Below are 25,648 nucleotides of genomic sequence, written 5' to 3'. Positions count from 1 at the left end.
CCTACTAATAAGCTCCATCAATCCAAGGGATCTCTTCAGAGCTGACTGAAATTACCTGGCCATAGCATAATAAATTATTATGTATATCCTTGAGTTGAAAGGGTTTTTTGAGGTTATCTCTGACCCCATCAACTTGAGGGACCTCTCCTAAGTTGAATAAACTCACCTGGCTTTAGCCAGAGCAATAAAAGTCTCTGACCTCATTACCCTGAAGGATGTCTTGTTTAGTTTTATTTTGTTCATAAAGGCTTCAGCATGCTTGCATGCATCAGCCGTTGTCACCTAATGGTGGTTCTCCACGCAGCTCAATCTCTGGCAGTCTCTTTATTCAGTCCCTTATCCCTGAGGTCACACTCTATGGCTTCAACCGAGTTCCCCCCCCCCCCAGCCATACTCCTGAAATTCACACCTCTAACCTTCTTCACCCATTAGTCATCTGTCCTTTCAACATGCCAACACCATCTCAATCTATCCTTCCTCATCACAACATTAATAGTCAGTAAATCCTTGAGTAACACGTGGTTGAGTAACACAGTTTTGTACATACACGGTCGGCATGATGTGACAGGTCATAATCAGCTCAGGGAATATCTTGAACTTACGCAGGAAGTGTCAGCTGGCTGGGCGACACAATTTGAAAGTCGTGTGCGGTGACGTCACCTGCCAAACTCGCCATGATTGGCCAGCTTACATCTGAGTATATCCACCTCTGAAGACAAGGTTAACTCCATTGTTGCAACCTTGAACTTCAAAGGATTTGACTTAGATTTTGAAGAAGAAAGTGCAGAAGCAGCAGTGTCTCAGCAGTGACAACAACACTGAGAGTGGGGAGCAGGGGGAGAGTGCCAGGGAGTCACACATTAACAACACAGGAACCCAACCTAACTCTTGCTATTTATTATGTACACTAATGATGCAGTATCTCCAAAATTTGTATTGGAATGAAGTGTTGATAGGATCCTTTGTTATTTTTTTACAGATTATCGTATTTAGTGGGCCTTTTTGAAATGTTTTTTTTTTTTAAATACAGTAATCACTCCAATATCCGACGTAATAGAGCCATAGGTAGGTCTGGTTATTGGTTTTGTCCGGATATTGGGCCCCAGCTTATGGACTTGTACTTATGGACCCTAACTCAGAGAAACACCTATACAACTCCCTCTGGACATGCATAGCACCTATTTAAGACCCAAATCACACCAGTAAGGCACATAAATGACTGAAATAAATGCAAAAGAAACATAAAATGAGGGTTTAGAAGTATGTTCATACATTAATAAACATTCTGGTACTTATGGACCCTAACCTAGCCTAACTCAGAAAAACATATTCCTTCTGCACATGCATAGCTACTAACACCCTATTCACACCAATAAAGGACATTAAAGAGTGAAATGAGGTAAGTATAATAGGGAAAAAAGTACAGTATGAAACATTCTGGCTACTTACAGCAAGTCCCTGGCCACCTCGATGAATAACCGCCTCCTCTCGGACTCTGACAGTAAGAACGATTTCCTGAAGCACTTCAGTACACTCTTCCTGAAGTCTTGCACTGAACTTAGTCAATAACACACAGAAGTCCGTTCTCTTCACAGTGTTCACTTTTGTCCAAATAAATGCTCCATTGTAACTTAGTGTTGCACTTTAACTTTTCCCAATTTTTTTTTATTTTCCAAAGCCAAAACAAAGAAGTCTGTTTACGTTAAATTTCTTTTCTACTGAGTCTTTTCTCTCAGCTTGAAAACCTTAACACAACACACCGTTTTTTTCACTGCACAACACTCAAAATTCCCGTGTGGTCTAGTGGAGAAGTTCTTGCTGTTTATTCACTGTCAGAGTCCGAGAGTATCACTGGCAGGCGACCAAGGGATGCATTGCTGGGTCATGGTGATGGCGTACCCACTGCAGAGGACTCTGAAGAAAGCCGCAAACTCGCGTCGAGCGGTGACTCCACCGTGAGTGATGTGCTGGGCTGTGGCTCGGAGCATGAGGGCCTGTCTTGGGGAGGCAACGGAGTGGAGCCAGGGCTGGACACAGCGGGGGTCACGGGCCTGAAAAAACTGTCAATCGTTGACAGATGCAAGGACCGACGATTCTGACGATTGATGATGCGCTGCCTGAAAGCACGCACTTCCTCCACGAGTCCCAAGGGCCCCATCTCCCTGTCGCAGTCCGGGTGTTCCAGGAAGTCTAGGACGAACTCTAGATGTTCCCGGAGTGCGCTCAGCTTGGGGATGGCTGGAGTAGTGTCCTGCTGAGAGGAGTCCGCATCATCGTCGCCTTCGTCGTCGGAATCTTCAAGTTCGGGACTGACACCAGCAACCGAAGACGCGATCTCGATTATCAGACAACGTCTGATACCCAGGATCGCCCTCGTCGTCATCCAACCACTCATGAACATCATCCACATCAACATCGTTGCCGTGCGTACGTAGCCGTGCATGGAAGTCATCCACGTCAAAGCCCAGAAAATCGTACTCCACATCCGTTCCGAGAAGCAGATGAGACCAACGATTTTCAAGAGTTTTCACAGGGACTTCCTTCCATGCACTAGCCCAGTTGTACAGCGCAGACTTGATGTTGTAGTGGCGAAGGTTTTCCAAAGTCCGCTTGCCTCATGTGTCCCGTCCTTCCCTGCGCTCGTCCTCATCCTCGAGAACAACCATCACCTCGTCCAGGAACTTCCGACGGTATAGGTGCTTTGTTGCCACAATCACTCCATGGTCCATTGGTTGAATGAGAGCAGTCGTATTAGGTGGCAGAAACATATGGCCATTTTCAGCAACCAAGTCCTTGTCGCACGGGTGGGCAGGTGCATTGTCGAGTAGAAGGAGAGCCTTTACCTGGTCGCGCGGGATTCCCAGTGTCTTCGTCTGGTAATGGATGACCTCCTTGACGAAGTGACGGTGAAACCAGTCTTTGAAGATCACAGCTGTGAACCATGCCTTCAAAGAATGGTACCAGACGACAGGAAGGACATCCATCACCCCACGAAGGCACCGAGGCTGCTTTGCACGGCCAACAACAACGGGCTTAAGCCGGTGCATGCCGTTAGCACTGGCACAACACAAAGCAGATATCCGTTCCTTAGAAAGCTTGCGGCCAGGTACACGCTCTCCGTCTCCTCGGCTAGAGTGTTCGTTGGCAGCGAGCGATAGAATAGGGCAGTTTCGTCAGCGTTTTAGACTTGACCGAGAGTTAGGCCCTCCCTGTTGATCAAGTCTTTCACCTTGTGCTGAAACTCGTCAACTCCATCCTCGTTAGCGTCCAATGCTTCGCCATGTGCTTTACAGTTGGTAAGGCCATGTCACAACTTGAACGTGAAGAGCCAACCCTCGGATTCCTTGAAGTCTAGGGCGTCGTGAAGCATTGCGAACTTCTCAGCAGCAGCCTTCAGCTCTGTTCCACGTACCATCACACCAGCTGCACGTTGCTGTCGATACCAAATCAACGTGGATCGGTCAATTTCTGCAAACTTGGGGGTAAACATAACCTTCCTTTCCACGTTGCGTTTGCTTCTCGACGAGAAGTCAGCCGTGTACTGCATGAGTTTGTCTCAGGAACATTTGATATCGAACAAAGTCGACCGGGCCAGGTTGTACTCGCGGAGAATGCATGAAGAAGACCAACCCGCATCAACTTTCTGCAATATCTTCCTCTTCTTTTTCAGAGTCAACACCACTCTCTTCCTTTTCTCAGGTGGTGGGGCCATCATCACACACACTAAGAGGAGGCCCGAGAGCAGCAGGAGGCCCTGCAGCAGGTAGGGCACCACCACAAAAGCGATCACGTGGGCAGCCATTACGAGGAGCGTACACTCGCGGTGAGAGACAGGCGGGAAGTGGAGAGGATGCAGCGGCGCTCTATCGGACGTCGGAGGAATGGCGTGCCAAAACAATGCTCTCCCGCGGCGCGCGCGGCAAGTTCAAATTACGGACGGGAAAAAATCGTTTTATTTTTTTATTTTTTTGGGTTTTCGGACCATTTTGGGAATGTTGGATCCCAGGACGATTAGGTCCGGGTAGTGGGGATGTTCGGTTATTGGGCGTCCGGATATTAGAGTGATTACTGTACTTTTCACGGCCTTCAAAAACTTCCCATCTACTCCATATATTCTTAATACTTTCCACAATCCTTGTCTATCCACCCTATCATATGCTTTCTCCAAATTCATGAAGGCTGCCTACAACTTCTTTCCCTTCTCTAGAAACTTTTCCACTAAAGATCTGAGAATGAATATCTGATCTACACAACCTCATCCCTTCCTAAAACCTCCCTTTTCTTCTCCAACTAATTCCTCTGTTATTTCCCTATCTCTGTCAGTAAGTATCCTACTATATACTTTTCCTATTACACTAAGAAGGCAATTGCCCCTGTGATTATCACACACCTCTTTTTCCCCTTTTCCTATGTACAAGAGAACAATTATACCTGACTTCCAATCCTCCGGGACTCTACCTTCCTCCCAGGCCAATCTGCACATCTTCCACATCCATTCAGTTACTATCTCTCCCCCATACTTCAGCATTTCACCACACACTCCATCAATTCCTGGGGCTTTTCCCATTTTAACTTTCTTCATTGCTTCTACAACATCCATCCCACTGATTTCTTCTTCTCTTCTCACCTCCCTCCTTCTCCCAGCCATTCTCCAGCCACTTATACTGACATTTCTTTCATTCTCTGTTTTCAACAATTCCTTAAGTGTTCTCTCCATCTGTTCACTTTTTCTCCCTACTCCACTAGTAACTTACCATTTTTATCTTTCACTCCCCAACTAACTTCATTGCCACCCTGTCTAACTCTACCTCTTTCCAGAACATTTTCTTACATTCTCTTCACTTTTCACACAAATTCCTTCCAAATTCCTCATCCACTCTCTTCTTACTCTACTAATCTTTTCATCTCACTCTTCCTCTCTACATATAGCCCACTCCTCCGTCTCTCAACTTCTTCGATGCCCCTGTTTCTCATCTACTCACTAAATTCTTTTTTCTTTTGTGCCACAGCCTCTCTCACCTCTTATGTCCACCATGCTTGTCCCTGCATCCCGTTTCGTTTCCTCTTCACCCCACACACCACCTCACACGCTGCCAAGATTTCTTCCTTGAATATCTTGCACACACCTTCCTTGTCCCCCATCTGCTCCAATCTATATTTACCCAATCGCTCTTCCACTTCCCTCTTATGTTCTGCCTTTTTTCCATCCTCTTATAACTTTTCCACCCTTCTTATAGGAACTACTTCCTCCCATCCTTCCCTTCTTCTATTTCACCATTTCCTTTGGACTTTGATTCTCCCCCAGCCTCTACATACTTTTGCATCCATTATACACCCTCTCATCCTATCCTCCACACACACATAATCAGTCATTGCCTTCCATTCATTCAGTTCACCATCCACCCTTCTCATCACTTGCCACATATACCTATGGATCATTTTGTGCCTGAAGAGGGTATTAGCTATCACCAACCCCCTCCCGGCACAAATGTCCACTAAAGCACCGCCATTCTCATCCATCTTTGCAGGCACACCCCTCTCACCAACTACTCCATCCACCTTCACATTCCTTACTTTTCCATTCATATCTCCAATCAAAAAACACTCTCTTATTCCTTTCAAACTTTTCCATGCATGCTTCCACATTTGTCCAGAACTCTTCTATCACTCTGCTTGCATGATCTTGCGTTGGCAATGTTCACCCCACCTATGACTAAAACACATTAAGTCTAAAAGCAGTTTATAAATCAACCTAAATGCACAATTTTAGTCTAAAATATCATCAAATCAGTAAAAAAAATAAAAACTCATCGTTAAATCGGGGTTTGGCCATTGTTAGGCGGGTTATTGTGGTATTTTTACCCCCATCATACATTGAGTGACAAGCCAAATGGTTTCCTGTAAGCCAAGAAACCATTTACAACGCTGGGTGGTAACCGTATAACCAAACCATACGTGCTCCCTATGTGTGAACAAGTGGGTTGGTGGAGGGTTAGTGCCCCTCCCCTTAAAACAAATAACTCAAAGTCAAATGGCCACCCCTTAAGGGATTATGGTGTCTGGCAATAGATAGATAGATAGATAGATTAATCCGGAGCATTGCATGTGGAGTATCATATATCGAGGTATACCTGTATCTCAAATTTTGTTTCTGTAATCATGCGTCTTTTTGGTTGGATTCCATTATTATTTACTGTAAGGTAAATTTTTGCACACAGCATTCTGTTGTACCTCGGGTAACAAGAACACTGCAGTCATTGGCAGCAGTGCATCTGGAGGAGGAAGAGGTGACGAACCCCCTAGTTAAGCAGTGTTTGGCTACCTATTCTCAGGACCTCATCACCATCACCCACAAGTACCTCCCCTATGCTGGATCATATCTTCACCTTCCAAGGTAGCTAGCTTAAGTTCTTAATCTTCAGCATATGTTTTATGTAACAGTAAGTGGTTAGGCCAACACATTTAAATACACCAGCTGGCAGTATAACATTCATGGCACTTGCAATGGTTTCCCTGCTGACTGGGTGAAGCCCTGCAAATGTGGCATTCATCAAGGAACCAAACCTCCATAATTTTCTCTGCATAACAAGGTTTTATCAATAGCAAAGAACATCATTTCAATGCACGGGACTGCTCTGGAGGGGCAATTGCTGGCCTGCAGTTAACGGGTCTGCTTGGCCAGACAGACTGAGGTTGATCAGTAACAACTCAGCAAATTTTATTCATTCATTATCTAATCCAGGGTTGCCCTATGAAGAGTAGGAGCTCACTGTTAGGCAAGTTGGTCCTGACATTTAAGATCAGAGTGACCAGCCTCGCCTCATCCCTGAATGGCTTTACATGAGCAATAAACACCAACCACCCCATAGATATAAACTTGCACCGGATCAATTGGACTGAAGCACTGTAATTACCCACTAATCCACCAGGCGCCATTGTTTGGTTATATGGTTACCACCCAGCACAGTAAATGGTTTCATGGTGTAAAAGAAACCATTTGGCTTGTCAGTCAGGGTAGAGTCTCCCGTAGACAACAAATTTCATGACTACTGTTATTGCATGCACTTATGGTATCGTTGTATTGAATCCATCCTTCACACACTTTATCTGCTGTTTTATGTTACTTTATTTGTATGGATAAAATACAGTACAGTCTTCTTACACACAAGATAGGTTATGCAGAACCTCGTGCAGAATCAATTTTGCCCTAAAGCATGACATATATTTACATGTAAAATAGGGGGTTAGGTTCTAGGAGCCTTAAGACACCCAAGACAGTACAGTATGTTTAAGTACTGTGTGATCTCCCCGACTGGACACATCAGTGCATCCCAACCTAACCAAAGTGACTAGTTTTGCCACCTAATACCTCATAATTTTAACTACTGTACCAAAGATTGCCACCAAGCCTCTTGAAAGCCTCCAGTACCAACTAAGCAGAAACTTCTGACCTAACCAGCATGGAAATAATTGTCACCCACCATCACGCATATTTCGCCAGGAATCACTTTCAGCGCACTATAAAAAAAAAAAATAGTGAAACTACGAGGATAGTGTTTGGAAACTCCCTGTACTGTTATTTGCAGATGATACTCTGTTGTTGAGTGAAGACGAAGGGGACCTGCAAGGCTTGGTGGATGAGTTTGGGAGAGTGTGTAAGAAACGGAATCTAAAGGTGAATGTAGGGAAGAGTAAAGTGATGGTCTTTGAGAGAGGTGAAGTCAGTGAATGTACAGCGAGGTTGGATGGTGAGGAATTGGAAAATGTGAGTACGTTTAAGTACTTGGGTAGTGTGATGAGTAAGGATGGAGGTTTGGAGGGTGAAGTGCTTGAAAGGGTACAGCAGGGAAGAAAGGTTGCTGGTTCTTTGAAAGCAGTGATAAGAAACAGGGAAGTGAGCATGGATGTGAAAAAGTTACTACATGACAGTATTGTGATACCAACTCTAACGTATGGAAGTGGAGCTTGGACGTTGTTGGAAGGACACAAGTCAAGAGTGAGAGCAGTGGAAATGAGTTATTTAAGAGGAGCCTGTGGAGTCACATGGAGAGACAGGCTGACAAATGAGGATATAAAGGAGCGTTGTGGTGTGGATGTGGATGTGATAGGAAGCATTATGAGGAACACACTGAGGTGGTTTGGCCATGTGGAGAGGATGGAGGGTGAAAGACTGACGAAGAGAGTGTATGTGAGTGAGGTGGAGGGGGGAAGAGGGAGGGGGAGGCCGAGGATGAGATGGAGGGATGGGGTGGAGAGGTATATGAGAGAGGGGTGTGTGAGTTAGGAGCATGGGAGTGAAATGGCGGGGGACAGGGCGACTTGGAGGCAATTTGTTTGTGGCCACCCCAAATGGGATTGAGGTGTTTGGCAATAGATAGATAGATAGATAGAATCTACTATTGAAAGTATCATTAGTCATCAACAATAAGGGAAAAAAATATATATACTGAAGTCATCAGCGTGGAGTGATTGCTTACAACTTCTCAGATACACACGAATGCAGTAATCCTGAATAATGAACAAGTCAGCCAAGTAGTGTAATTTGTATGTTAGTATAATTCAAAAGAACTGAACTCACACAATCCTCTTACCTAACTGCTTACGTCATCAGTAATGTCTTCACATACCGCAAGAGCCGAATTTTCTAGCCCCCGAGCTCATCACATCATGACAATTATCTGTCACAAAGCCCATTTCACACATGCTGCATTAAAAATGAAAACTTTACTTGCTACTCCCTCATCATGAACATCTTTAGTTATTTTTTTTATCACTAACCCCATATTTTTCCTTAAAAGCATACCTATATAAAGTTCACATGCTTCAGTGTGTTACATAGGATCTCGCTGACTGGACACTTCAGTGCATCCCAACTCAACCGAGAGGTTTTACCTCCCCAAGATCCCCTATAATATTAACAACCTAAAACTGGCACTAAGCTTAACATTGAAAGCCCTGAATACCAACCAGGCAAAATTTTCTAATATTGTAATCAACCTGTGAAAAATCGGCTACCCACCATTAACACGAATGCAGTAATCCTGAATAATAAACAATTCAGACAAGCAGTATAATTGTATGACAGTTTAATTCACAAGAATCGAACTCACATAATTAGCTTACCTAACTTCACAGGTCAACATGTAGACTCTTCACATGCCGTAAGTACATAATTTTCGTGTCCAGAGACTGTCAGTTCATAACAAAGACCAGTCACAGTCACTCGTTGCACCAAAGGCAATAACATGAATTTTCCTGCTCCCTCATCATTAATATTTTTCTCCAACAAAGAAACTATCCACATTGTAAGCACACCCAACTCGTTTTAGATGTCTGAATGTTAGCCTCCCACATCACATGCCACATCATCTAACAGTTATGTTCTTTCCATGGGAACATAACACTTTTGGGGTGCTTAGGCGTGACTAAAATTAGCTTGGAACCGTGTACACCGAGTTCTGGCAAGAAATGAGGAGTAAGGAAATATGTAAATAAATGCTTCTAATCACAGCGACAGTCCACACAACACTAAGGCAGGCAGTGGCATGCAGGTATGGGACGTGGGTCGGGTCTGGTCGAGGCAGCCGATCAGCATCCGACAACAGCATAACATACGAGTTGTAAACAGACGCAAACATCTGGAAATCCAGTATCTGAATGCTCCCACTTCCCACACAGTTTCTCCAGTGCAGTTGAGTGATATTATCGTGCGGTTGAATGATTATGGGAGAAATTAAATGCCTGTGTTCTTGTAGGATCGTTGCTTCCCTTTGTCTCAAATCGTGATGCTGCTGTACTACTAGCTGTGGTATTCACTGATCCCTCATCCAGTGCTTTACAATTTCCCATCAGCAACATAAGGATTCAGGGCCCTTGAGCCCGTAAACAACAGAGAACAGAAAACCAGACATCCCTCAGATATACCTATATGAGCCATATCCCAAGGAGTGCCTTAACCCTTTAGATAAGATGGTCCATGAGGACAGCAGACCCAGATAGACAGTTTAAATGTAGCCAAAAAATGAAATTGCTCAAATGAACTTTTGAATTGCCTCTTCTGTGCAGGTGGATCAGGGGGCATCTGTATCTGTGAAAAACAGTTGACCAAACGAATATTTCGCTCTGTAAAATACCGTTTTTTGTAAAAAATGAATTATAAAGGGTTAATCCGCTAGACCATCAGGCATCCATTTGTTGGTTATATGATTACCATACCATACCATTCAGGATAAGCCTGGAAACAGTATAGCTTGTCACTTAGTGTGTCTGTATAGATACCGCTAATAGACAGTAGCACCAGTCGAACAGCCGGCACTCCTGAGGTGGATGGCAAGCTGACGACAGGGAGAGTTGGAGCTCCCATTTCACCAGTCCTCAGGACCTTTTCCTGATCACCTCCCATTGTTGAACATTTTCAGTGTTTTCAACAACAGAGAGACAGGGATGTGGAGTTGGAGTCGGACACAGTTATGGTGATGCTGGAGTCGGGAGTCAGTAAAAAAGTCACGACTCCGACTTCGACTCCAACCACCAGTAAAGAAACTTTTCAACATGATGTAGATGTAATGTGGAGCTATTGCCTTTTGGATGGCAGCTCCTTTGGTTTTATTTATTGTTGTTGCTGCTGCAGTTCTTTTTTCTTTTATTTCCACATTTTATTTAGGAGTTGTGTGTTTTGTTCTGTTCTTCATTTATATTGAACATAAACATAGGTGCTGCCATCTGTCAACAGAACAACAAATACAGAATGTAAACAGACACCACGACCAGCAGATTTTAGAAACTATCATTTTGTCTTATTGTAGCCACAACCATGAAAGTCAAACCTTTAAGGACATGGGTTTTAAAAGTAGCCTGACAATTCACGTGGTTGTGATGGAATGACATCTTGTTTAGTCATCATGGCAGATTTGTAGTAGTAGTAATAGTAGTAGTTGTTCCCAAGGCAGTCTGGCCGAACAGCCCTGAGTCCCTTAGGAAGGCCATGGCCGAGACCGGGCTTTCCCACAGAGCTCTCAAAGAGTGTATGTTGTGTTGTTGGCGTAGGTGATTGTGTGCAATGCAGTCTTCCATAATGTGCTTAATAGTATGGGGTGCTGTGTTGCCTCCTGGACAGGCATCAGCGACGGAGTCATCCAGCCTCTTCTGGCAGCTTAAGAGGGCTGGATGGTGCCCACATCTCAGCCTGGCCAGGTGGACCCTGTCCTCACGAGGGAGATAGGATTCAGAAGGGTGGATGTCAGGAGGCTGTGCATGCAGCTGTGTGTTGTCTTTAAGTGACTGAATGGAGCGGCGAGTGATCTGGGTGCGGCTATGCTTCTGGAAGCTGGTCTGAGGTGGGCGAGGGGGGAGAGATGACAGCATTTGTATATGTTATCGTGTGCTGGGTGTTGTTTTGATGTTCCTTGGTGTGGGTGGATGTGCTGCCATGTAATAGAGTGGATGTTGTGGGTTTGTGGAGGCTGCAGCAAGAAACTGCATACCTATCATGTCTAGGTGATCCTTGACTTTGATGACTTTGGTTTCTTGATGTAGGTGGTCTGTGGGTGTAGTAGTTGTGCAGCCTGTGATTATTCTTAGGGCCTTGTTCTGTATGGTCTGTAGAGTGTTGTAGTGTTTTGGTGAGGTTAGATGGCCAGGCAGGGCTTGCATAATTCATCACTGAATGTATGTATTGTTTGTATACTGTGGTGGTGGTTTCTTTGTTGTGTCCGAATGTTGTATGGGCAAGTGACCTCAGAGCATTGAGTCTTGTAATTTTATTTTAATGTTTGTGATGTGTTGTTTAAATGACACTGATGTATGTTACACCAAGAATTTTGTGTATGTGTGTGTGTGTGTGTGTGTGTGTGTGTGTGTGTGTGTGTGTGTGTGTGTGGGAAGAGAGTGTTGTTTATGGTGAGGTGCAGGATGTGAGTGTGTTCTACTGTCCAGTTTGTGAGAAGGGTCACTGTAGATTTGGCTGGGGCTATTTTGAGCCTGTTTGTGGTGAATTATTCGTGTAATGTGTTGAGGTAAGGTTGAATGATGTGTGCAGCTGTGTTTGCGTTTTGGTGCGCACATGTAAGTGCTGTATCATCTGCTTAGGAAGCTATGTGTATCTGTGGTGTGTGGGATGTGGGTATGTCATGCATGTATAGGTTAAAGAGTGTAGGGGACAAAACAGATCCTTGGGGGAGCTGTTTGTGAAGTTTCTGATGTTAGAAGACTGACCGGCAAATGTTACATGTGCACATCTGCCTGCTAAGTAGTTTGCCAGCCATCTTTTTCTGTTATTGTGCATGTTTGTGTTGAGTATTTTGTTTGTGAGATTGTGGCAGCAGATGGCATCAAAAGCTTTGCTAATGTCTAATGTGATTAGGAGTGTTCTGTGTGGTGGCCTAGCTGAATTCATGCCATCGAAAACTCTCTGTGTAAGGTCTGTAAGAAGGGTGTTTGTGGAGTATAGTGGCCTAAAGCCATGTTGTGACTGGGCTAGGGGAATGTGAGGTGTGACTAGTTGTAGTACCAGTCGTTTCAGTGACTTTAGAGGGGGTGCAGAGGAGTGTGATGGGGCGGTGTGAGGAGGGTAATGTGGGGTTTTTGTTGGGTTTTGGGATAGTGATGATAATGCCATGCTTCCAGATGTTCGGTATTATGTTGTGTGAGTATAGTCTCACCAATCTAAAACCAAGGTTTGGGTGGGGTCTGGCGCTGGGTGCAGCCATGCCATACTTCCTAAACGAGCGATGAATAGATTCTGTTATATATGTAATAGGCATCACAGATAGGTACACACATACTAATACAATATAAACGTAAGTATTCTAGCATATCAAAGGAAGGTAAACTTGTAATGCATATGGCTCTTGTACATCAATAAAGAAACGTGGCATACATATTTTACAGTGGTGCTGAAAAAAATGTAGTTACTTTTACTGACTTTCACGGTAGTTCTAAGTTGGGTAAGTAATGTAACAATTACGTTTATAATATAATTTGAAGGAATCAGTAGAACATACGCTATTTTCTTAATAGAAATAAATAAGTTAAAACACTCAAGAGCGGCAACATCCAGGCCCATACTGGGAGTTAATCCATTGGAGGGAGATTAAGCTTCTGTCACGTGCTTCCACTGTTCACTTTGTTATATATATACCGGTAACTTAAATTATATTTATAACTTAAATTATATTTATAACTTAAATTAGTTTGTCTTTACACACACACAAAAAAAAAACACACACACACAAAAACACACACACACACACACACACAGAAGTGGGTGAAGTCATGTCAGGCCAGGTGGCGAGGTGTGAGTGGACGAACTCTAACGGTGTCAGGTCAGCCACTACCCAATCAGAGTATAGGAAACAAGGCAACGCTGTACGCCGGGAAATCCCCGGCTGGACTCCACCCAAACCTTGGTTTTAGATTGGTGAGACTATAGCTGTAGTTTGATATGTTGGTGAGTGCTTGTATGCCTTGTGGTCCAAGGTGTTTAAGGTGAATGTTGCTTATGTTGTCTGGTCCACAGGCAGATGAGTACTTAAGGCTGTTTATGATGTGCTTCATCTGGTTGTAAGTGAAAGGTGTGTAGTCTGGGTCTGTGGGGAACTGTCTCTTACGTCGGATGATACGTCGGTCTTCAGGATGGGGGTTTAGATGGCTGACTTGTGAAAAGTGATTGATGAGAGTGTTTCCTTGTTGTTTGTTTGAGGGTATGGTGTCTGTTGTTGTGATGGCAGCGTGTGATTGTGTGGTGTTGCTGTTGGAAAGTGTGTTGCTGTTTAGTGTTTTATAGAGTTTGCTGATGTTTGTTTTGTGGTCAAGTGTTTGGAGGTAATTTTTCCAGTTTAGTGTTTGCTATTCTGATATTTTATTGCTTATCTGAGTGTTGAGTTCTTGTATTTGTTGTACGGTGTCTTGGACATGGGGTGTTGGGGAGTGTCACAGTGTGTCCCGTTGTCTGATGAGGCCTTGAAGTTCTGGTGTGAAGTTGGGGTTGTGTCTCTTTCTGTTGCCTCTAGGGATGTGTCTTTTGTCTACCTTTTGTATAATTGTAATGAAAGTGTGCACAGCAGTGTTGATGTTTGTGATGGGTGTACTGTTTAGTATTTCGAAATGTTGTTCTGTTTCAGTTACAAAGGCCTCCCAGTTGGCTCTCTTATAATTAGTGTATGTGTGTTTGTGGCCAGCTGGGGTGATTCTGGTTTTGGTAGTGATGATGATTGGGAGGTGATCAGAACCTAGGGTTTTGACCACTCTCCATGATGTTGGGGAGCAGAAGGTGATGTCTGGAGATGATGGGAGGAAGAGGGCTTGGTGTGGGATATGGGTATGTTGGTCTAGATTGTTCAGTATGAAAAGGTGATGTGTCTGGGATTGTAGTACCAGCCCTTTGTCTGTGTCAGGATTGTTGACATGCCAGGCTGACGACTTGGCATTGAAATCACCACCCAGGATGATATTGGGTATGTTAGTGATGTGGTGTATCTGTGGAGAGTAATTGTGTGGTACTGTGGGGGACGACTGGGGGGGAATGTATGTGTTAGCGATTGTTATGTGTGATTTGTTACCAGTGCGTAATTTAACTGATTGTATTTCTGTTGTGGTGTCATGTGGGGAGAGAAGTGACTTTGTGTGTGCACCGGTATCTGCAAAGTTGATGGATTTTTGTACCAGGGTGATGAGTCCACCGCCACTCCCATCAGCCCGGTCCTGTCGAATGGTGGTGAAGTTATGAAATGTCAGTGTTTTCTGTGCTCTGTGTAGTTTTGTTTCTTGTAAGATGGCAATGTGTATGTTCTGTTGTTTGATGAATTGTGTGAGTTCTTGTTTTTTGGTGTTTATGCCATCTATGTTTAACTGAAAGATGTTTATATTGTGTGTGCAATGTGTGTTGGCTGCTGCAGCATGGGGGGGAGGTGGTGTGGGTGGAGGGGAAGGGGTAGGAGGAGGTTGTGATGGAGGTAAGGGTTGAGATGGATTAGGATGGGTTGGAATGGGAGGAGTTGGGGGACTGGATGGTGTGGGAAGGATTGGTGGGTTTAGCTGTGGAGGTGTGAAGGAAGTAGGAGTAGGATTGGTAGGGGGGTTGGTGGGTGGGGGGGAAGGAGCATAAGGAGCGGGTCCAGGTGTTTGTGTCATGCTTTCTGGGTTGAAGTGTTGTGCAGGTGTAATGGGTCCAGTTCTTGCAGGAATTGCACTGAACTGAACCCTTTGTCTATTGGCTCGATGTGATAGGTTTTGAGCATGTTGGACATATGTATTTGTTGGTGGGTCCTGGATTGCTCTCAATGTCCCCGGCTAGAAGCAGTCATCGAGAAATGACAGCCGGGGAGTCATTTTTCGGTGTAGAAAAAATGGTGGTGTTGTATGTGTTGTGTTGGGAGATGTGATACTTGCCCGGGCGACAGAAGCCACTCCCAGGTACTCGAGCCCCGTGAGGGGCTGGGGGGGGTTTTACGGTGGTTTGGCCCTCATGCTGTCCTCCTCTTCTCTTCGACAGCCTCTCAGGGGTAGACCTACGACGAAGATGCCTCCACTTCAGGTCTGGCAGATTTGTTATAGAGAAATTCTAAGAGGTCGGAGTCGGAGTTGGAAACACAAGAAATCAAGGAGTTGGAGTCGGGTGTTTTGGTTACTGGCTCCACAGCCTTGCAGAGAGAGTAGACCACCATACTGTCATCAGCGTACTGTATAGCTCAAGCTCTTTACATTCACATTAGTCATCGCACCTTCCGTTCCATCTCCTCTTAACAATGGCCACTTAATATTAAGGGCAAATGTTGTGGTATCTCAGACTCCCATTACTGGCAGGGTAGTGCTGGTGTCACATGGCTCTTCTGGTCATCATTAAGTGATTGTGCTTGCTGCGATTGTTGCTACTTCAGATCATGGTCGTCAGTGAAGTGTGGGTTCGGCCTCATGTTATACCACCATTTTTTGCCCTAGTATCAATAAATTCTGTTCAGTTCTTCCCTGAATCCATATCTCCTCTAGCCCTCTTCCTTACCGAAGCCCAGATCTCTCCCTCTACTGTTTATCCCTGTATTACAATCTCCTCACAAACATTTGTACCAAAGGTGACACTTGTTGCTTTATTAATTTTTTTTTTTTTTTTTTTTTGGTGAGGAAGAAGGAACCAAAGGCAATGAGCCCGCAAAACTGTTCCTTCCAAGAGTAAAACAAAATACAAGAGAGAGCCAAATTCAAGATCCATTCATTTCGAGATGCCTGGACACACAGCGTTTGAAAGACTGGAGATCATAGGAAGCAGGAAATACAGACTGAGGGAGACAGTTCCAGAGTTGACCTGTTGCATAAATGAAGGACTGGGAGTAACGGTTAACTCTTGCATTAGAGAGTTGGACAGAAAAGGGATGAGAGTTTGTTGCTAGACGGGTGCTATGCGCCCATCGTAGAAGTGGAGGAATGCATGCAGACAGTTCAGAGGAACAGTAACCATTGAAGCAGCGATAGAAAAGAGATAAAGATGCAACATTGCGGCGAAGAGACAGAGGTTGAAGGGAGTCAGTAAGAGGGGGAGAGTTAATGAGACGAAAAGCCTTTGACTCCACCCTATTGAGAAGAGCTGTATGTGGGGAGCCTCCCCACACATGAGCGTTGTACTCCACACAGGGGCAGATAAAACCCCTGTATAGAGTCAACAATTGTGCAGGGGCAAAGAAGGAACGGAGTCGGCTTAGCACACCCAATCGCTTGGAAGCAGATTTTACAAGAGATGTAATATGATCTTTCCAAGACAAGTCCTGAGCAAATGAAACCCCAAGCATGTTCAAGGATGATGCAGGATTAAGTTGAGTATTATTAAACATTAGTGGGTATACCTGTGGAAGATTTTGTTGGGTTGATAGGTGCAAAAACTGAGTCTTTGATGCATTAAAAACAACCAGATTATTTTTACCTCAGTCAGAGATACGAGCCAAGTCAGACATTAGGTGTGCCATAGCCTCATCCCTTGCCTGTTGAAGTAACTGTTGACATGGACGTTCTGGGAATCGAATGGAAAGGTGAAGGGTGGAGTCATCAGGGTATGAGTGGATAGGGTTAGATGTACAGCTTAGAAGGTCATTGATGAATAAAAGGAAGAGAGTTAATAGATCTAGGAGAAGAACGATAGCTGTCTATGACAGGGGCTATAGAACGACCAGAAAGGAAGCTAGAGATAAAGGCACAGATAGAAGGATAGAAACCGTAAGAGGCTAGTTTGGAAATTAAAGATTTATGCCAGACTTGATCGAAAGGCTTTTGAGATGTCAAGTGCAATGGTAAAGCTTTCGCCAAAGTCCCGAAAGGAGGATGACCAGGAGTCTGAACGGTAGGTGAGAAGATCGCCTGTGGAGCGTCCCTGACTGAACCCATACTGACGATCAGAAAGAAGGTTGTGATAGGAAAGATGCTTTAAAATTTTTCTGTTAAGAATAGAATAAAAAACTTCTGAGATACAGGATGTTAAAGCAATTGGACGATAGTTAGAGGGTTGGGAATGGTCACCCTTCTTTGAGACTGGCTGAATGAGAGCAAACTTCCAGCAAGAAGGAAAGGTACAAGTTGACAGACAAAGGCAAAAGAGTTTGCCTAGGCAGGTTTTAAGCACAGAAGCACAGTTCTTGAGAACAACAGGAGGGACTCCATCAGGCCCATATGCATTATTAGTACTGAGGCCAGCAATGGCAGAAAATACATCAGCTGAAGAAATTTTAATGTTAGCCATGAGGAAGTCAGAGGGGGGAAGTGATGGAGGAACAGCACTGGAATCATCTAAGGTGGAATTGGAGGAGAAAGTCTGAGCGAAGAGATCTGCTTTATCAGTAGAAGAAATAGCTACAGAGCCATCAGAGTAGAAAAGAGGAGGGAAGGATGATGAAGTAAAGTTGTTAGAAAGGTTTTTGGCAAGGTGCCAGAAGGAGCGGGAAGAGTTCGAGTTAGAGAGTTGAGAGCATTTTGTATGGATGAAATTATTTTTAGCAGAGCGAAGAACAGACTTAGCATGATTCTGGGCAGAAATGTATAAAAGATGTGATTCAGGGTTGGGTTGGCTCCGGTATCTTTTATAGGCCCTCTTCTTGTTGCGGACAGCATTAGAACAAGTGTGATTAAACCAGGGCTTTTGTGCATTAGTCAAAGGATATGAGAAAGTAATGTATGCTTCCATGCCCGAGAGAATAACCTCTGTAATGTGCAAGGCACACCCAGATGGCTCCCAGCCATGGAAGCAATAATCATTCCAGGGAAAATCAAAGAAGTACTGCCTGAGGGCCTCCCAATCCGCAGCTCCAAAGTGCCAGAGACGACGTTTTTTTTGGAGGGTCCGCAGGCCGTACCGGAGCGATAGGACAGGTTAAGGTGAATATGCAGTTGACATGATCGTGAACTTCGCGTCTACTGATTTTGATTACCTGTACAAACGAAAGGTACCTTAAAATAGCCATATATATCTGTATAGTTTATCATTCTCCCAGCGGCTTATCAGAAACCAGGATATTTGACCCATATCCACACAATTGGCCAGCCTTAACATCACATTTACTACTGCTATTACCGTGTTGAGTAATATTAATGTCCATAATGTTGAATGGTCATTGTATTCTGCTAGGACTGATGATACTGATCTAGAGTGTGGTGTTTGCAGAATAATTTAGTCTCATGCAGCGGGTAAAACAACCAACCAGAATTCCAAATAATCCTGACCAATATGCCCATCTCTTTGACTTATTCCTGACAGGTAACCCAGATCAATACAGGATGGAGGTACTGTCACCATTTGGATCCTCTGACTGCAGTCTCGACGAAGCCCCTTTCATCAGTTACCCCAAACTTCCCCATTCTGAATGAGTTAGGGTGGTCTGATGATACTTTGATAGGGTAGGCAGGGATGGATTTAGAAATTATCTACTTGATATTCCATTGCAGTCTTTCATTTCAACTGATATCAGTTCTGCAAAATCCCACATTAATGACCTAATTTAAGCTGGTATGGAAATGTTCATAATCCAGCAACAATTTACTAAAAGATTGTACTCTCCAAAATGGTTTGACAGCAATTGGGCCACAACATTGACCCAAAGGTCTTTAGCATATCTTAATTTTAAAAGCTACTGAATCACATATTCACTTTAAAATTGTTAGAAACCATGCAAAATCAGTAATAAGTGTCACCAAATCATACTTTCCTCACAGCCAAGCATCCAGACTGTTAAATAATCCAAATAACAATAGAATATTCTGGTCAGCTCTTACTTCTGTCAACAGTAACTTTAATCAGTCATCACCCATTTCCCCACTAAAATCTTCAGATGGAAACACTGTAAATGACCCCCATGGAAAAGCTAACATTCTTGCCAGTACATTTGCCAGTAATTCTACCTCAGAGGAAGTCAATCAGAATGTTCCCGTACTAGAAGTTGACTCCCTGAATTGCTTCACTAAATACAGACTAGATTATGTAAAATCTATCTTAGACAGTTTACCCGCCAACAAAGCTCCAGGTTCAGATGGTCCTCGAATAGTTTTGAAAATGTGTTCCCTAGAACTTGCTCCTGTTTTAGCTAAATTACAGGTGTTCATACAAAGCATACATAATTTTTCTTTCTCTAATTCTTGGCAAGAAATCAACATCCACCCAGTTCCAATCTCATAGCTGTAGCCGAGCCATATTCCAAAAATGTTAGGTTATGGAGTTATAATAGGAGAGAATTTTCAAGTTGGTCTTGTTGTGGATGGCAGGAGAAAGATAAAGATCATTCTGGGGTTTTGATTGCAGTTTATTCTCAAAAGGGAGATATCTTGACAAGAGCAGTGGTGTGGGTGGTTTATGCTGGCTAACAGTGCTGGGCAGGTGCGCAAACACTTGCACAAAGCGCAGTTGTGCACTGTTGCACTCCGGTGAATATTGTTTGCACATGGCGCACCACATGAGACCATACACAATAATAGATGTTCAGGCTAAAATTTTGAGTTTGTTGCCTTAATCCATGTGATGAGAAACATGCATAGGGTGTTGAAGATAGTACCAGTAATAATGATGAAGGTGATGATGGTATGCTTTGAGGGTGACAGCAAAGAACATATTTTAATAGCAGAAGCCTGTATGGACAGTATTGTCTCTATGTAGCATTACATGTGTGAGAATAAATGGGATACAATACAGTTTGGAATGTGGGATATGGTATATCATTTTAGTGACTATTTATTGATTTATATGATGATGGCTCCTAGAGAATTTTGTCATAACTGTAGACAATCAGTATAAAAATATTTATGGTACATACAGTAAAAGCTTGATTAACCGGCATCCGATGCATCGGCACATCTGTATAACCGGAACGCAAATTCGATCCGGCATGGGGTTGAAAATGTTCCGGATACCGGTCATCCCCCTATTATTCCTGATTGGTTCTGTACAGTACAGGATAAAGTAGTGTATGCAGCTAAGTTTTCAAAATTATTTTGGCCTGTAACATATGCTAAATTTTTCTTTATATAATTTTTGGTAATGTTTACTGGTCTTTGTTCAGTCCCCTCCCCCATACCCCTAACCCTCCCAGCTCCCCACTCATCATTCTTAACTGGCAGTTACATCTCAAGCTAACCTCATACTTTACACTCATAGTCATTTTACTAATACACAAATATAAAACACTAGGATATATAAAAAGTTTATACAGTAATATGACTGTGAACATGCTGCAGTAAGAAATTAATGCATTATAACGTTGACAGTAAAACAAAAACGTTAACAACAGCCATCCCAGGCCTCATGCATTGGGTGTTTGCATACGTCTGTGTCTGTGCCTGTGTGTTTGGCTGTGTTTTTGTCTGTGTTTTTCAGTGTGTGTGTGTGTGTGTGTGTGTGTGTGTGTGTGTGTGTGTGTGTGTGTGTTTGCAAACCAGTGCACCCAACACAGGAGGCCTGAGGTGGCCGTTATTAACATTTTTCTTTTACTGTCAACATCATAATGCATTAATTTCTTGCTGCAAAATGTTGATAGTTATATTCTTTTAACATATCCTAATGTTCTTTGTTTGTATTAGTAGTGGGACCAAGAGTGTTAAGCATGAAATCAGCTTGAGATGTAACTGCTAGTTAAGAACGACGGGTGGGGTGCGGGGTTGGGTAGGGGTATGTGGGATGGTTGGGAGCTGGGGTAGTGGCGGGTGGAGCTCGTTTCTTCCCCCCCTCCCCTCTTCCCTTGGTATTCTGAGGTAGGAAGGGGGCACCCCTGGGCAGATGTTAGTGAGCGTTAGTGTACCTCTACTGTATCTTAAATGTACTGTATCTATCTGTCTATTGCCAGACGCCATTATCCCGTAAGGGGTGGCCATTTGACTTTGGGTTACAGTATTTATTTTGCGGGGAGGGGCACTAACCCTCCACCAACCCACTTGTTGACACATAGGGAGCACGTATGGTTTGGTTATATGGTTACCACCCAGCATTATAAATGGTTTCTTGGCTTACAGGAAACCATTTGGCTTGGCACACAATGTAAAGCCACCTGTAGAGGAAAGAAAAGCAATAAGAAGTGACAGGGAAGATAGGAGAAACAGGAAGAGAGGAGGGCAGGCACAGAAAAAGAATGATAAAGGCTAAGGAAGAAGTAGGCAGTGCTACATCAAGTGAGTGGATGATGGTCGCCACCACCTACCACTCACTAATACTGAATAATATACTTTATGAAATGAAATCCCAAGTTTGGTGCTATTTCATTTGTTTGACCTTCCAGAAAATTTGTAAGAATAACATTCAATTATCCAGAAAATTCCATATCCGGAATGGAAGAATCCCCATGCATTCCAGTTAATCGAGCTTTTACTGTACAGTACAGTATTTAGAATTACATAGATACCCACACTACACTTGTCCTGGCATCCAAGTGACACAGTTGGCCTTAATTTTATTATCATTGTGCCTGTAATCTTATAACTGGAAAATGATAGCAAAATAGAAAGCTTCATCATTATGACCTTATTGGATAGTTTTTGACTGTTAGGTGTAGCTGAATAACTTTGAGGACTAGGATGGCAGCTGAATGGATGTGTGGCCGGCCCATTTTCTGGATACCCTTTCATCATTCTGCATTTATGCTTTCCGTTTTTGGATTTTTCCCATCCCATTTTAGTAAAGAAATAGGGTTAGCATGATGGTAAAGGTAATGGTATACAGGCATTTTGTGTTTACATAATTAGGCTGCCTGGGTATCAGCTCCTGCTGTATATGATAGTGGGATAGGAAGCACAACATCAAGAAAAATATTTATCAGGTTTTCAGGTAGGCAAACAAAAGCCTAGTACTCTTTAAGATTGTCTGTAATATTATGTAATATACAGTTATTATTATTATTTTTTTTTTTCCAGACTGCCACGTGTTGATGATCTCAAGGAGCAGGTGTATGAGGTTGACACAGATATTGAACAGGGTGATTTGGTAAGGCTTATTCTGTGCATTTTAGTGACTGTCTTCATGTGTACCTTCACACTTGTCACTGGCATGCATAGTTTTGCTTTGTAATCTATATGCATTTTACTTGTGTAGCACTGTATAATGTTGTACCCATATATACTCAATATTTCATTTGAATACCTGGTTTTATATTTTATTTAACCCTTTGAGATTCAAATGACTATTTCGATCGTCATTTCAAATCCAACCTCTGAGATTTGGATGACGCTTTTAATTGTCATTTTAGGAAACTTTTGTAAAATATTCACCATAAATTGCATTTACGCATCATAACAATTTGGCTCAAGCATGATGTCACAGAATGGTTGCTCTGTGTGTGGCACTACTGCACAGCTGGTCTGGCTCATGGCTTTGTTTCTTTATAACTTTATTCTTAGTGAATATTTTTCTACGGCAAGGTATAAAATTCTTGGATTTTGCCAAACTTCAACTTGTCACTTTGACTTTTTATTTTCTTTGTTTTCCTTTTATGAACATACTGCGATAAAGTACAACTATTCAGCTTCAGAATAACACCACAACCAGCATCCTGTCATAAAAAGTGTATTTACACTGACCAATTAAAGAAAAACATTGCAAAACAAATATGCAGCCGAGACTAAATTAAAATTGTGCACCTCTTTTCTTTCACTTTACTGCAAAAATTACCATAATCTATATATCATTGTAAAGGTAATTTATTGTATTTTTGCATGGTTTAAACTAAATTTACATATCTTTACTCATTATTTTTTGCTGAATATTTTTCTGCAGCAAGGTATAATATTTTTTGCTTTTTGCATAACTTCAACTCATCATTTTGACATTTTATTTTTTTGTTCTCCTTTTTTTAACATACTACGATAAAGTACAACTCTTCAGCATTAAAATGACACCAAAATCAACATTCTATCATGAAAAATGTATTTACACAGAGTGATCAAAGTAAAATATCGGGCCACGAAGATGTGGGTCAGCATGAGTGGGTGACTCTGGCACAGACATAATCTGCCCGGCCGAGAAACCTGATAGGGTTAATACATTTGGTCTTAATCTGTTATAAATTGTCTGATAGTAGTCACAGCAAAAGATTGTCTCATGCCGAGGGATTAATGAAGATACTACAACCTCTTACCCATTCAGGCTGAGAGATCCCTGTTAACCTGGGATCGGTGACAGAGGAAAACAAAAAGTACTGTACGGAATAGGTTAAAGATATTCCATGAAATTAACTCATCCATCTGGTCAGTAGCTGATTTGAGTCAGAAGTGCACTGTTTGTTCAAAGCAAAACGTTCATCACTTTGACTAAGCCATACCAGCATTAACAGCTTTACTTTAGTGATTTACAGCACTATTAACCCCTCCAGCTCAAGGATATTTGGTATTTATCAGTTTTCCTAGCTAATGTTCATCCTTTTCGGTACACAACTGAGGAGAACCTAGCCCCCTTCATAGTGAAGGGGTTAATAAAGGCTGTTCTTAGCTCCTTTGGTTCAAAGGGTCACTCCTGAACTAAATGAAACTGGTGATAACATGAAAAATTTATTGATGTTATCACAGTGGAGTTGTTAATGGTAATTGTGACATAATGGTAGTGGCATATGAAGTACAGTTAGTCCTTATGTAAAGTTGTTGGGCAGCCCATGCTGCCCTTATTGTTAGTTGCATTTTCTTGCTTGTTTAATTTAAAAGTTGCTGATAAATAGCTACCTTGTCTTTACTTAAAGTTGCTTGTGATTTATTAGAAAATGGTTTTGAAGCCAAAAATGAAGAAGAAAAAAATATATACTGTATTACTCTCTCAGTCATGAACCAGAAGCAGCTTTCAGTTCAATTTGTTGCACTTAAAAAAACATTTTGCCTGTACACATCCCATAGCTGATGTAAGTTGAACTGTATGCCTATACTTGCAACTGTTGCAGTCTGACACTGATAAACTTTCAGGCTATCTTAACAAATGGAGAGAACATCCTAAAGAAAGGCTATCTACTAAAAGGGCCGGAGAGTGGTAATGAGAAGATATTTGGAAACTTCTCGTCCAAAACATTCAAGAGAAGATTTGCATGTCTAAGGTCAGTTTGAAACATTGTTCTTCTCGTTCTCATAATTTGTCTTGTTTGAAAGTCAGTCTCTCCATTGGCACACTGGCCAATTGTGTGGTGCTAATTTTTACTTTGGAGTATGGTACAGCTCCATGCCCAGTTTATGTATTTATTTATTGTTTGGATTTTGTGTAACAGCTAACACTCATATTATGATATAAGAATGACACTGATATTTTCAGAAATGATTGGTCATTTTTAAGTAAAAACAAAAAATGTTGAGAAAGTTGCATTTATGTGTTAAGAATGCAGTGTAAAACATTCACAGTAAATCATACTTGCTCACTTTAATAATTACAAGTATTTCGCTCAGGAAGTAAAAAAATAAAACTTTGAGAAGTTGCATTTGTGTGTTAAGAATACAGTATAAAACATACACAGTAAATCATACTTTCTCACATTAATAATTACAAGTACTTCGCTCAGGAAGAATACTGTACTTTTTTTTTTTTTTTTTGAGACAGAGTTATGAGTCTTCCATTGGTGGCTGCAGAATTTTGATATCTCGGGTTGTTAGTGGTGCTGTCAAAGCAGAGAAAGTGTGGTCATGTGCAGTTTGTCACAAGGATGAGGGAAGCAACTCCATCTTGTGCAGTGTTTGTGATAAGTGGGTGCATAAGAGATATAGTGGCACTAGAGGTAGACTGTGAAGTAATACAGTAATCCCTGTACTTTCCGGACATCCACTTTCCGGACAACCCGCTTACCGGACATTGTGGGCCCAGACCTTTGGAACCCAAAAATGACCAAAATAAGAAAAAAATCCCCCCCAAATCCGAATTTTTTCCCTCCCGTAATTTGAAATTGCCGTGCGGCACCGACCAGCTGTTACACCACAGACCCTTCACCCCTTCCCTCCTCATCCTCTCCCCCCTCCCCTCTCCCCCCTCCCCTGTTAGGGTTGCCATTCATTATTTTTCATTACCAAATGTGGGCCAATTTGGTAATGAAAAATTCGATGGGTAATGAATCAGAATAATGCATTACCAAATGGATTTTTCACATGTATGAGGATACACAGGATGGAGATGGTGGATTGTTTGCTCTCTCTGATTAATCTGCTAGCCAACATAGCGTGAAAATAATCAACATGCTGT

The 25,648-nt window shown here is 42.6% G+C and overlaps 1 protein-coding gene across 1 annotated transcript in view; it reads left to right on the top strand.

Annotated features, from left to right (window-relative positions):
• The window catches only part of Ziz (dedicator of cytokinesis protein Ziz), a 251,109-nt gene that overhangs the window by 17,301 nt on the left and 208,160 nt on the right, over window positions 1-25,648 (top strand). The window contains exons 4-6 of the mRNA XM_080277570.1: window positions 6,219-6,394; window positions 22,363-22,432; window positions 24,394-24,521. Of these exons, the coding sequence (XP_080133696.1) occupies window positions 6,219-6,394; window positions 22,363-22,432; window positions 24,394-24,521 (374 nt within the window). The remainder of the gene's footprint in view (window positions 1-6,218; window positions 6,395-22,362; window positions 22,433-24,393; window positions 24,522-25,648) is intronic.

The sequence above is a fragment of the Coenobita brevimanus genome, chromosome 70, assembly GCF_032717465.1.
Source record: "Coenobita brevimanus isolate Jiangsu-jjx chromosome 70, ASM3271746v2, whole genome shotgun sequence".
Lineage (NCBI taxonomy): Eukaryota > Metazoa > Arthropoda > Malacostraca > Decapoda > Coenobitidae > Coenobita > Coenobita brevimanus.
This window is presented reverse-complemented; position numbering and strand designations above follow the sequence as displayed.